Below are 13,504 nucleotides of genomic sequence, written 5' to 3' on the forward strand. Positions count from 1 at the left end.
ATCTTCTCACTAAAAATTATTTGGGTTTGAAACTTGTAAATACTTACTATCTTGTACTTAATTTTATAGAATGAGGATGATAAAATTTAAATTTATAATTGTTCGGTTAATAAAGCTTCGATATGATGTTAATAAACTATATTAACTCAAAATTTTAAGTTATTAAATGAGGTTTAATATATAATTTATATTATTTTTTAATATTTAAAAAAAAATTACACCTTTCATTTACTACATAATAATGCCAAAAAAAACATAAATAAATAAAACTACTCGGGAGACAACCAACCCCATGTTTTGTTTGTTTCTCTTCTCCTTTCTTTTTTATTTTCTTTCGCATGTACTTTTTCTTTCTCTCTCTTAGACACATCATCTCTATCTCTCTCATATTGATTTTTAAAATACTTTTCATTCAGAAATGTATCAAAATAATATATTTTTTATTTTTTAAAAATTATTTTTGACATCAGCACATCAAAATAATCTAAAAACACAAAAAAAATATTAATTTGAAGTAAAGATAAAAAATTTTAAATTTTTTAAAAACACTTTTAAAACACAAAAACAAATAAGATCATTCTATATTGGACACCTTTTTTCTCCCTCCTTCTCATGGTCTCTCTCTTGCTCATCCTAGAAGGCATGCACTTCAATCTATTTATTCTCAAAATATCTTTGTCAAGCACTCACAATTTTTTTTTTTATGTAGAGTATATAGTATTTTTCTATCCTTTATTATTTCTGGTTCACACTTCTTCTTTACATCCCTTTCTATGCATCACATTAAGGTAATTAAAACACTATTCTTCACAATCCAACTTGTTCTTTAAATCTCTATCTATAAATCACATCAAGATAACTACAATACTATTTTTCACAATCCAAGAAATAATCTTTTATTATTAAGATTTATAAATACTTTGATTATTAGATAAACATTCAAGGAGCTAGAAACAAATGCAAGTCATTTCAGACTAACTCAAGCTACTCAACACAAGAGCTTTGCATAAACACAGGCTCATCCAAGAACTTCATACAAATTCATAGACAAAACATACAATTTCTCTTATATTCTCTTGTCATTTTCTCTTTATTATATATTATTTTTAATTATTGGCTTAATCATTAAAGAGTTTCTAGAACTTGTTTTTACAAAAACACCAAGTCTAGAAAGAAAAGTCCGCATTCACCATGGTCTGCAACGCAACTACGAAAAGCTCATTTTTATTTGAAGTTTTCATGACTTAATCACTACAAAAATCTAGAATTTTTTCCAATGACATAAAAAGATTAAAAAAAAAAAAGGAAAGAAAAAGGAAATCAATGCATGTGATGTCATGATATTGAATTAAATGAATCCACAATTTTCACGCTGTTTAAACTTTATTGAGTAAAATTGAATATTTATTTATTTATTTAAAAGCAAAAGAGATTCAACCCATAGAGAGATCTCTAGCATTGGAATTAGAGAAAAAAGGAGAATGGGTGAAAAACCAAAATGATTTCAATGTTTCGAGCAAGAGGATCGATTCTTGAATCCATCTCTTTATTTATTTCATGTAGTTCCTTCTTGAAAATGGGATCAATGCTTCTCTTTTATTACACAGGTTGCTGTTCGAGACAGGATGAGAAGTTCTGTGGAGGACCATGCTCCATCACTAATCACTTGCTGCTTGTCTTTGTAACGAGACTTCTTCCTCTTCCTTACTCCATAACCAGTCACACTTACTCGACAACTTCAAAATTCATGGAGATAAATTACTAATCACAGCAAGATTTTCTCTGGTTTTTAAAATGCAGGTTGCTATTTATGTCAGGTATTCGTTGCTCAAAAACTCCTAGTCATCATTCATGGCTTTATTGTTAATTTCTCCTAAACATTAACATGAAAAGGGTGATTTTTGGGGGGCTTTTCCTCCTCTGTTCTTCCTTCTTGTTCACGTTCAGGATTCTTTGCTCAATATTTCGCTTTTTTCTCATTGACAATCGATGGTTTTGTTATTGGTTTAGATCTTCAGTTTGTTTTAAAAAATTGATTACATAAAACAATTACTTGTCTGAACCTCTATGTGTGAAAGAGATAGCTCTTGATGTGAAAAAAATAACTTTGATGCAACTCGAAGGCTTTTAGAAGCTCAAGATCTTTACTTTCTAGCAGCCCAGAATCCATAATCCAAGTGACTTGGTTTTTTAAATGTCCCAAGAGATAAAAAACCAACTGTCATCTCATCATGTGTTTGTCGATTCACTCGACTGTCATCTCATTTTCCTACTCATAATCATAACAGGATGAAGAAGCTGAGCATGAATGCAGAGATTGCAGTTTTATTACTATATAATAGTTGTTTTTTAAAATATTTTTTAATTAAAAAAATATTAAAATGATATTATTTTTATTTTTTAAAATTAATTTTTAATATTAATATATTAAAATGATCAGAAAATATTAAATAAATAATTAAAAATTAAAAATTAAAAAGAATTTTAAATCTTTTCATGAGCAATTTTAAAATATAAAAACAAACTTAAAAGTCACCGTGAAATTTGACATTCTGACAACCTCTTTAGTTTGAAACAATCTGCTAATCTAGTTGGCTACGAACAGCATTTTAGTTTAGTCACATTTAATAGCAAAATCCTTCTTGTCAGAGATAAAACCCTATATTTTATGGAGAACTCACAAACAACCATGCTGAAAAGCTAAAAAGGCAAAAACAAAAATCTGTGAAATTGCCCTTAAATGTGGTTCAAACTTCTAGCAGAGAGGTAAATCTCTGAGCTTGGAACAGATATACTGCCTCTTTCAACATCTGAAGGGTTTAATTAGACAGGTGGTATTGCTGACTCTCCATGGTAAGCTGGTTAAGCACCTCCGTAATTCCTTCTTTTCAAAATTCCCAATTCCCCAAGCTTTATCATTTCCACCATGGACTCCATTTTCTTCCACATCTCACTTCTTGGATACACTGCCTCTTTCATCTCGTGAAGCGAAGATGACCAGCACAGCAAGAATAGTGGTTCTTGGATAAGGAAATCTATAATTCTTCTCTAGATCAAAACAGACTAAAATACTTCAACTGGTGGAGCCAGACTTCTACATAGAAGAACTGAAATTTCAATGCTGCAGATGTTACGACTAAGCAGGTTGATGGTTGAATTACTGACAGTACAAGTGCTGTGCTCAAACATGAATAAGTGTCTCAAAGTATTCATAAGCATGAAACTTTAAATAAGCACTATAAGGATTGGTTTTCTGCAGCAAATCACAGAGCATTTTTGATCTCCTGTCATAAAGATTATAGGACATTGCTCTATCATCCACAACAAACACAATCGTCGACTCATCTTCATTTTCAGCCCGGATAAGGCTCAAAACTGACAACGGACATCGATTGGCTAACACTCTTCTCATAGAATGAAGATCCAGATGATACTTTATAAACCATCCTGAATAATCCTCTTTCAGCTCCCAAATATCAAATTCTAAGACTAAACGGCTGATGCCAACGCCCATATGCAAATGGCCTCGAGAACCACCAAAGTACGTAATGTCTAGTTTACCTCTCGGAGGCATTGGCAGAATATTCACGCTCTCACTAGAAACATCAAAATATTGCGAGTTCTCTTCAAGACTGCACCAGTGAATAGCATCATTACAAAAAACCCACTCATGAATTTTCAAAGAAGGAGGATTTACAAAAGGAATTTGATTGAAACCCCAGGACCCAGTCTCCGACGAATATACATCAATTTGATATCCACCAGAAACAACTTGGTAGAAACAAACAACCTTATAGTTGAATGATTTTAATGGATCAAAAGCCAAACAAAGAACAGGTGGATGATGAAACTCGTCAAATTTGTGAACAGGGTGAGAAATCCTCTTGAAATGATTGGTGGTGGGATTACAAATAAAAAACCAGTACCCCAAATCAGTTGAGTCTATGCAAGTGAAAGAGCAGAGAAGCAACCCATTACAAGACTGATCAATACAGAATCCAGGAATATTTAGATGGTCCAAGAAGGGCATAGTGTTTGGCATAGGCTCATTTTTTAAAGGGACAATTAGCTGAGGGCTGGAAGCCAAGTAGCTGAGCAGGAAGAGAGCAGAGGGTGCTGTTGGTGGTTGGTGGTGAGTATGAGAGGCACAGAATTTAGGGTCTGAAATTAAAGAAAGCCATTGCTTTGACACGCACTTGAACTTAAGGAGTGGTTTTGCCGGTACACGAAGCAAGATTTCAGTAACGAGGTCTAGGTTGTTCCCTATTACTTCTGCTGATGAAGAAGGCACATAGCAAGATTGTTTTAACTTGCCGTCTCTCATCATGATGGATTGATAGCTAAATCCAGATAACAAAACTAAAGGCTGATTGATTGATGGGTTTTGATCTTCAAAGGAAAGTTAAGGCTTCTACACAATCTATACCATCATAATCAGCATTAAAATTTACTGACAGCTACAGAAATGGGAAATCAAACAAATTATACTTAGCCGCTTAAGCTTCCATGAGCAGTGAAGACTTGAAGCCCTTGGAAGAATGGCGTGCTCTGCTGCTTTTCGCTGTCGTATTGCTGTTCTCTTTGGTCGTTGACCCAAACAAGGAGTCCCCTATTGTGTCTTCTGTCTTTTCTACACCTACCCATTTTCAGTCGGTGCTTGTCGTTTTGTCATGTTTCAGCCCTGTAACAAGGAGGAGGAGAAGCAGGATGGGCTAGAGCCCATAACTCAGAACAGATCTCGGCTTCATCTGGCCCACTTACAATAAATTTAGTGGCAGTGGACTTGCACTAGCCTGCTTTGAAAAATAAGCCCCGGAAACTGGTGATAATAGCCCAATATCCAAGAACCCTTAGCCATTTCCTCCTCCTGTGGTCCTAGTCCGAAGATCCGGTTTAGAAAATTAATCTGAAAAAAGCTTGGAAAATCGGATTATTTTGTGGGTTTGAAATTATACTACAGGTGATTTTCAAAATATATATATTTATTAAAATAATAATTTTTTCATATTTTTTAGATCAAAACTATAGCAAAAACATATTTTTAAAATTAAAAATACTTTTAAAATAATTGAGATTTTCGTAGTGAGTTCTGCCTTTCCCTGAATGGAGGACCTGCCAACAGCAGGAAAAGCAAACAAATAAAAGGAGGAGAGGAGAGCAACAATCAAGCTACAAAACGTGTACGCCGGAGAGCGCAAGGACCTTTCTTCTTATTCCGCTAAAAGGACGGAATTAAAGGGCATCGCCATTACAATTTAGACAGAAGGAAAAATTAAAATAAAAAAGAAGAAGACTACAACTTATAGGGCTTCGGCTTCTACACATAGAAAGAGAAATTTCAACACTGCGAATCATATTTAGATTGTGATTGTTTCTGTGGCTGCTTTTGTTAGTTAACTTCCAATAACCCAAATTGTTCATGCCAATTAAAAAAATTGGTCATTTTCAACCCTTTATAAATTATTATTCTTTTTTTGGTAATTTAACATTCATCACTAACTTCGATCACACTTTTAAACAAATACTTATAACTTGTTTTTTTAAAAATATATTTTCAGCCACGATTTTAACTAAATACTTATTTAAATCAAATACACTATAATATAAAAACCAATTTTTTTCAAATCTCAACCACGAAAATTAACACGAAAACAAATTATTGACTAACTTGGACTACGGTAGATGTTATTTTTCAAAATGGTTTTTATTTAGAAATATATTAAAATAATATTTTTAAAAAAACTTATTTTTAACATCAGCACATCAAAATGATCCAAAAACACACACAAAAAAATAATAATTTTAAGCTAAAAATATTTTCAAAATTTTTCAAAAACTTGATCCAACTACAATCCAAAACACCCCCTTATAAAACTTGGCTTTGACTGACGAGTTAACTTGATGACTTGTTAAGCTGGAGCTTGGTTTGGGTTTAATTTTACTTTGAGCCATTTTTTTATACAAAAAGTGTTTTTTTAATATTTATTTTTCTTGGAAAGTTTTCGGTTTATTTTTTAAATTATAACTTGATTTGACCCATCAACTTGTGCTAGTCAACCCACTTAACTCGTGATTTGGATCTTAGATTAACTCGGATTCTGGATGGGACATTAAAAAAAAGCTAAAGGAGAAGGAGAAGCTATTGTAGCCCAAAGAGATATTTCACCATTAATTGGAATAGTGAAATGACGCAATTGTTCTTGACAAAAAAAAATCTTTAAACTAGGCATTGGGGGCAATATTGTCTTTTCACTATGACACAATTGTCTTTTATAAATTGTACAGGGCTGGATTAATCATTTTTTTTATTGCACATTAAAATTACTAATTTGACCCTAGAATAAAAAATTATAATGCCTATTACTCAGAGACGTTTTGATCTTTTCAATTTTTATAAAATAATATAATTATTTTGATGTTTTTAAAGATGAAATCAACACAACTCTCTCATAAGACCTTTTTTTTTTGTCATTTTACATTGGTTTTATTATATATTTGGAGGTTACTCAGGGGTATTTTTATAATTTACATATATTAAATATTATTAAAAAAAAATGCCAGCGTGTGTGGATGGCCCAATGTTGTTTGGGCGGTGCATGCGAGACTGTTCGACCACTAAACACTGCCTTTCGCGGCTGCGTTTGAAAGGTTATGACGCCTTTTATGTGTTGGAGTGGCGCGTGGACAAGACAGGCATCTAGCTTGGCATCGACGACCATTTATATTTTTTTGCTTTCTCCAAAAAATTATGACCAACCCCTACAATTTATTTTCCTTCACATTTGATCCATGTCCTTTTAATTACTATTTTTTTAAAATTTTAAATAATTTATAAAATTACAATTGTTTTTCATTTTCACCCTACCATTTTTTAATATATCAAATTACAAATATTTTTCAATTTCACCCTCTATGATTTTTTAACCTTTTAAATTTGGTATCATTCTTTTGATTGATATTTATTTTATTTGAGATTATTTTTTGAATTTTTTTAATAATTTCATTCTCCTTGAGTTTTTTCTATCAAATTTTATCCTTATTTTTTTTGTTGCTTTTTTTTTTTGCAATTTTTTTAATTCATATTTTTTTTTACAATTTATTTTTAAAATTAAATTGGCTGGGAATTAAACTTAATGATTGAACCCGAGTTTAGTATTTCACCTACGAGTTATGGATTTTAAAAATGAGATAAAGTTTAAGCTTGTTTTTTTTCATATTATTTAAATTATTAATTGCACCAATGACTTGAGTATAGAATTTTCTTACTCTAGGATTCTTGTTTTACATCTTAAAAAAATTATTAGCTTGCGGGAGAGCATGGACAACAAATCTAGTTATAAATATGCTGCGAATATTATAATCCAAGGTAGGATAGAGAGCAGGAACTGTAGGTTTCGGTTATGCTGTAGAACTCAAATCTTATTCAATGTCCCATCATAAAGATTACGGGATATGGCCGCTCCATCCACAAAAGCACGCCCATAGACTTTTCTTCCTCTTCAGCCCGTGCAAGAAGACTCAACACTGAAAACGAAGCTCCCTGCTAAATCAGATTTCTCATAGAGAAGATTCGCATAGTACTTCAAAGACCATCAAGAACAATCCGATCTCAGCTCACAATCATCAAATTCTATATATAGTCATTCCCTTATGCAAATGGCCACTGATGTCAGTTCATCATTGTACCAATGAGTGACACCATTACAAAAACCCCATGCAAAATCAGATTTGGCAGTTGCTACTCAGTTGGTCATCATGGCTACAATCCAGGACTCGATCGGTCTCTGATGAATGTATATTTATCTGATTTCGAGTTTTCGTTTTTATAGAGTCACCAAAAAGGACCTTGTAATGAGGCCATTTTAAAGGATCAAAGGCCAAACCCAAGAAACAGATGATGATTCTTGACAAGCCACTGAGTTTCAAAGTATTCATGTTCATTTTTTTAAAAAAATATTTGTTGCTGTAAAATCTATATATAACACAAATACATGGCTTCTTGATGTGAATTTTAACTTGTTGTATTATATCTGTAGTTTAAAAAAAGCTAATTCAGAATCGAGGAAAACTTGCAAATTTATCGAATGATCCGAAATTGAAACTCATGCATGTTAAAACATAGTTGGAAAAAGGGTTCCAAAGAACACAATACAAACACAACTAATTAAGGTACAATTTTCAGAACCAGCTAATTGCTGCAATACAAATCATGTCAATGATGATCAGTCCTCAACATATGATCAACGACTTTGGAAAGCTTGAATACAATATTTGCAAGAAGAAATGATATGTCCAAATAATATTTGAGCAAAGAAAGTTGGGTGTTTCTCATCTCAGGCATGGTTGCTTTCCTGTTGCTGCCGTGGATATTCATCACCAATCCCTTGACTTGTTTGGTCGTGGATGTTGATCTTGATCCCATCGGCACTTAGTGATCCCTGAGTATGCTTATTGGCACCGTCAACTTGTCCTTAACGATCCAAGAAAATTAAACGAGTTGTAACTCAACTGATATTAATTAATGTCATAGAGAGATATTTGATTCAAACTCTTTTTATAAAAAAAGTACTTGTAATACTGTCAAAGTATATCACATAATAGATAATATTCTGCTTGCTAACCTGTAGTTATTGCAGCAATGGCTGCTGTTTTTCTCTTGTGGTGCACTATAAACCCCACAATAGCCCAGAAAAGGCAGAAAATTGGAATGACGGTTCCAAGTATAATGGGAAGCTTGTTTCTCTTTTTGCTTCTAGTAATTGGATGACAGGGTATGTTGTTGGCATATATCCATTCTAAAACATTTTCATCCACGTAAAATCTGGATCCTTCACAATCAACTTCAACTAGAAATTTCAAGTATAAAATTTGAAATGGTTAAACAGAAACTCGAAGTGGGGGTCTATAGAAACATAAAAGAAAGAAAAAAGGTAAGATCTTGGTGCTCAAAACTTACTGCTTTTGCTGCTAATTGAAGGAGTACTTGTGGTGCTGCTAGTAATTGGCTGACAGGATATGCCGTTGGCATACATCCATTGCATCAATACTTCATTGTTGTAATCGGATGCTTGACAATAAACGGTAACTAGAAATTTTAAGCATAGAATTAATTTGAAATAGTTAGACGCAAGATCTTAGCAGTGGGCATCGATCTATGTATTGAAACAGGAAAAAACGAAATAAATAAATAAAATATCACCTTGTGCATCTACATTTGTTGAGAAAACGAAGAAAGCCAGGACGAGTAACACCAGGCAACTAGCCATTGTCAACACTAATGGAGGTAGCACAAAGAAATGGCTCAGCCTTCTGTATTATATACTGGTTGCAGGCGCGCAGTGCTTGCGGGGCTCGGAGATTAATAATTTTATGCAGTCTTTACTATTTACGAATTTGAGAAATTATTACTTATCGGTAAAAAGTTTATTAGGGTTGTATTTGGTTAATATTTTAATATAAAATAAAATAAATAATAATATATTTGGTTGAAGAAATAAAAATAAAGATTTAAAATAAATATTCTTTTGTTGGTCTTAAAATAAATTCTCACAATAAATTATATAATATTATTATATCGGTACATGTGAACAACAAAACTCTATATGAATTCATCATCCAAATGCAATGTATAATTATTTCATTTTCTCTAGAATTAATACTTACCCTATATTTTTTAAGAAATAAATAATTTTTTTTTTAAAAAACTAGCTATAGTATATGAAAACTTAATAAAAATATCCTTACTGTTAAAACTGAAAAAAATAACATATAACATTGTATTTTTTTTACTTTATACAAAATGGTCAGATCATGTTTTCTTATTTTAATTAATTATCATTTATTAAATGGACTAATATAATACCAATTGGGATTGAATACATTAATTCTAATTAAAGGCCGTGGATTTATCAGAATCCTTTTCATTTCGCAATGTTGACATTGACTTCTCTGCCCTCTTGATATTTGTTAATTTCCTCGAGTCTTTACAGCTAAAAGTGGGGAATTAATTGATAGACATGCACTATAACAAGGAAGTCAAGGAGTTGACAATGAATATATAGGAGATTAGGCAAATTATTTATGTAAATTATAACTTAATTAGTGCTTGTAGTTTAATTAAAATAATTGATTGAATATTCTTATATATAGCTAGTTTTAGAAACTGTATATTTAAGCCATAAATTTTAAGTTATTCATAATTAAATCCTTTTATAAGTTTAATTCATGTTCTTTTTTTAGTTTATTTTCTTTCCTTATTGAAAATAAATAAAAAAGGATTAGGTAAGATGGAAAATTTTTACAACAAAAGGTCTTTTATGAAAAATTAAAAAAATTACTAAATGAGGATGGTAAAAAATTATCAAAGGTCTATTTAATTAATTATTTCTAAGCTACAAGGACCAATTAATTGGTTTAAAATTACAAGGGCTAAGTAAAAATGATTGATACATTCATTTACTTGTTAGGTAGCCATAATATAGGCGTATGAAGAGTATATATACAATATCAATGTAAATGGTGACATCATAATCCGAAAAAGAAAATCATCATGATGACATGGTCAAAAGAAAAAAAAAAGTCAACACTGCATGATTAAAAAGTAAAAACAAGTTGATAATTGAATCAGATTCATCATTGGTATCACGTATTTAATTTCATCATTAGATAAAAAAAACCCTATCCGATATCGATTTGGTGAATTATGTATCTATATTTTCCATTTCAATCCATTCATTGCAATTTAACTAAATTAGAAATGACACTATAACAGAGAAATAAGGTGAGTAATGATAATATTATTGCTCTGTTTGTAATATGTTTCAACCTGTTTTTTAAAGTGTTTTATACTATGTTTTACTTTAAAAATAAAAATATCAAATATTTTTTTCTAGATGTTTTTTATTATGATTTTGATATATTGATGTTAAAAATAAAAAAAACTCTAAAAAAAATCATTTTAATGCACTTTGAATTAAAAAATATTTTTATAAAAACATCTTACATCATATTACTAAATACACACTACAAGAGTGAAATGAAAGTAAATAATAATGACTTAAAGTTTAAGAGATTATATTTATTTAATTAAAATTGAAAATACATCAAAATAATAATAAAATAATTTATTTTTTAAGGATTGATGAAATGTTAGGTTGAAATAATGGGTCTTTCCCCCATTGAATTACTAGAGAAAACAAGGATTATGCTAAAAAAACAAATAATTAGGGTTCATATATAGTTATCTATAGTATTCTTAGACATCACCCCTTCATATAATATAATGTAACCATATATACTGATGGTTATGAACTAAATTGAGGCTTCCTTGCATAATGAAGGACAACTTGGAAATTTGTAGAATGAGAAATTTTGAAACTGTTAATCTAAAAAATAGCTTTTGAAGAAAATAACTATTCAAACACAGTAGATGTAACTTTTTATTTACTAATAATTACTACATAAAAATGTAATGCCATTATCAGCTTCCTGAGGAGACATGGTATTTTACTTTAGGAAACTTGGATACCATATTGTCATGGAGAATATTGATATGCCAACAGAATAATTGAGGAAGAAAATTTTATATGTTTTTCTCTATCATTTACAATTGTTTTTTATGTTTGTGCATCTGATTGATTACTATTTGTTGTAGTTGTTGTTGTTAGGATCCTAACATGAAGTCATATGCTATGTTGCTCCTAAAACCATTAATCAAACCTTAATGAGTTCCATTCTATTTTCAGAGATTGTTACTACTTCACTACATAAAACTTCGCCATCATTTAAAATGTTTGTTACACATCCTTGAGGTTTTGATGACTTAGAGTTGTTTTTTATACAAGTAATTCCTTTTATAGTGTTCTTCTCTGCCACAATTGTAGCATTTCTCAATTTTTCTACTTCTTGATTTAGACCATTCTTGCCTTTGACTCCCATCTAGAGCTACGCTCCATTGATACTTCCTCTTGACATTAATAATGCCTCTTTTAATGTGAATTATTAATTTTGTTTCCTTTGTTCATATGTTTATTTTATTCTTTCAAAGTAACGATTGTAACATCATCGAAGACTAGATAGTCTATGAGGATGTTATTGGTCAGATTGATAATGAGCTGATTATATAAATCAGGAAGACTTTGAAGTTGAAGCTTTGCACATTCATTTTCCTCTATTTGCTGACCCAACATGGTGAGCTGTGAAAATAAAGTTCTTATAGTGTTGATATGATCAATCATTGTCGTGGTTTCTACCATTCATAAGGTATAAAGTCTCATTTTTAAAAAGATATTATTATGTAGAAACTTAGACTCATATAACTTTGTTAGAGTAACCTAAATCTTCCTTGTAGTTTTCTTCTCCGCCACACTTGATAATACATCGTCGTCTAATGCTAAATGTATGTTAGTAATAGTATTGTTATCCATCTCAATCCATTTGACATTATCAGTGATCTCCGAGGGCCTTTCTCTAATTGCTACCAGGCAATTGTTTTTCCTTAAAACTGTCTTCATTCTCATTTTCTATAGTGAGAAATTGTTCTCCTTAAACCTCTCAATCTTGTATTTTGCTGGCATTTTATTCACTATAATATGTTCAACTATCACTGTTTCACTTATGAATTGCAATGTATATGAAAATAGTACTTATACAAAGTAAATTTCTAGGAAAGATTAGAGGAGTCACAAATGGTCCCATTTAAAACTCAATTTACTTAAACATAACTTCCTAAACTGTATTCATTTACTATACTAACTTTTTGTATATGTGGACAGTAACGTATATATGAACAATATCGTGAACAATGTTGTATGTGGACAAAACCAATCAAGCTTTATTATCACTGTCAAGATCCTGACAAACAAAACAATGATACACAACTCAAGATAATAGGGTAAAATGAGAAATTAGAAACATAAAAATTTACTTGATTCACTCAAAATTGACTATGTCCACAAGCAAGTATTCTCTACTAATAGGAACAAATACCTTATATACTTTCTCACAAATACCTCATAATTTTATGGGATTTCTTTCATTCACTTTACTTCTCTTTTTCTCTTATATTGCATAAAAGACTTGAGATGTAGCTTATTTATAGGCCGAGGATCCAAGCCTTCCTCCTAATTTTCTAAGTTACGCACCAGATATATTTATGATAGAAGCATTTAGTGCCTTTCATTTAAGTTAACAGATGCAATTGCAACTACTCTACGATTGTTTGGTTATGTTGGTATATTGACACTATTAGATTGTCCTGAATAACCCAAGAAAAAAACCTTAAAATGTAATATAAATTTAAATTAGAAATCAAATTGAGAATTTTTAATTGAAAAATATGTTCTTGCTTCCTTTTGTTTTTAAGTCAAAGAGTTGATTAATTATTAATTTTGAGCATATATATGATGTTTTTTTTTTAGATGACATGTGTAATAATAATTCTTTTTATATAAAAACACAGCAAACCAAATTAATATAGTAGAAAAACATAAATAACAAGAATACA

The 13,504-nt window shown here is 30.8% G+C and overlaps 2 protein-coding genes across 2 annotated transcripts; both read right to left on the minus strand.

The window, feature by feature from the left end:
• Nucleotides 1–2,607: 2,607 nt before the first annotated feature.
• Nucleotides 2,608–4,655, minus strand: LOC18098874 (F-box protein At5g07610). Its single transcript, XM_024600810.2, has one exon. It carries the CDS (start codon nt 4,325–4,327, stop codon nt 3,182–3,184), a length of 1,146 nt encoding a protein of 381 aa, XP_024456578.1. The 5' UTR covers nt 4,328–4,655; the 3' UTR covers nt 2,608–3,181.
• A 3,430-nt stretch (nt 4,656–8,085) lies between these two features.
• On the minus strand, nt 8,086–9,306 carry LOC18098875 (uncharacterized). Its single transcript, XM_006382632.3, has 4 exons — nt 9,200–9,306; nt 8,957–9,085; nt 8,622–8,846; nt 8,086–8,470 (listed from the first exon to the last, which is right to left on the minus strand). The coding sequence occupies exons 1-4, from the start codon at nt 9,264–9,266 to the stop codon at nt 8,334–8,336; spliced, it is 558 nt and encodes a 185-aa protein (XP_006382694.3). The 5' UTR covers nt 9,267–9,306; the 3' UTR covers nt 8,086–8,333.
• Between the last annotated feature and the right edge of the window lie 4,198 nt (nt 9,307–13,504).

This window comes from Populus trichocarpa, chromosome 5 (assembly GCF_000002775.5).
Source record: "Populus trichocarpa isolate Nisqually-1 chromosome 5, P.trichocarpa_v4.1, whole genome shotgun sequence".
Taxonomy (NCBI): domain Eukaryota; kingdom Viridiplantae; phylum Streptophyta; class Magnoliopsida; order Malpighiales; family Salicaceae; genus Populus; species Populus trichocarpa.

Bases quoted from the DNA above. Each gene is read 5' to 3' on its own strand.
- LOC18098874 (XM_024600810.2), bottom strand. From the start codon at position 4,327: ATGATGAGAGACGGCAAGTTAAAACAATCTTGCTATGTGCCTTCTTCA.
- LOC18098875 (XM_006382632.3), bottom strand. From the start codon at position 9,266: ATGGCTAGTTGCCTGGTGTTACTCGTCCTGGCTTTCTTCGTTTTCTCA. The intron at 8,847-8,956 runs GTAAGTTTTGAG...TGAAATTTCTAG, and splicing joins TTCAATTAGCAGCAAAAGCA to TTGAAGTTGATTGTGAAGGA. The intron at 8,471-8,621 runs GTTAGCAAGCAG...TGGATCGTTAAG, and splicing joins CATTGCTGCAATAACTACAG to GACAAGTTGACGGTGCCAAT.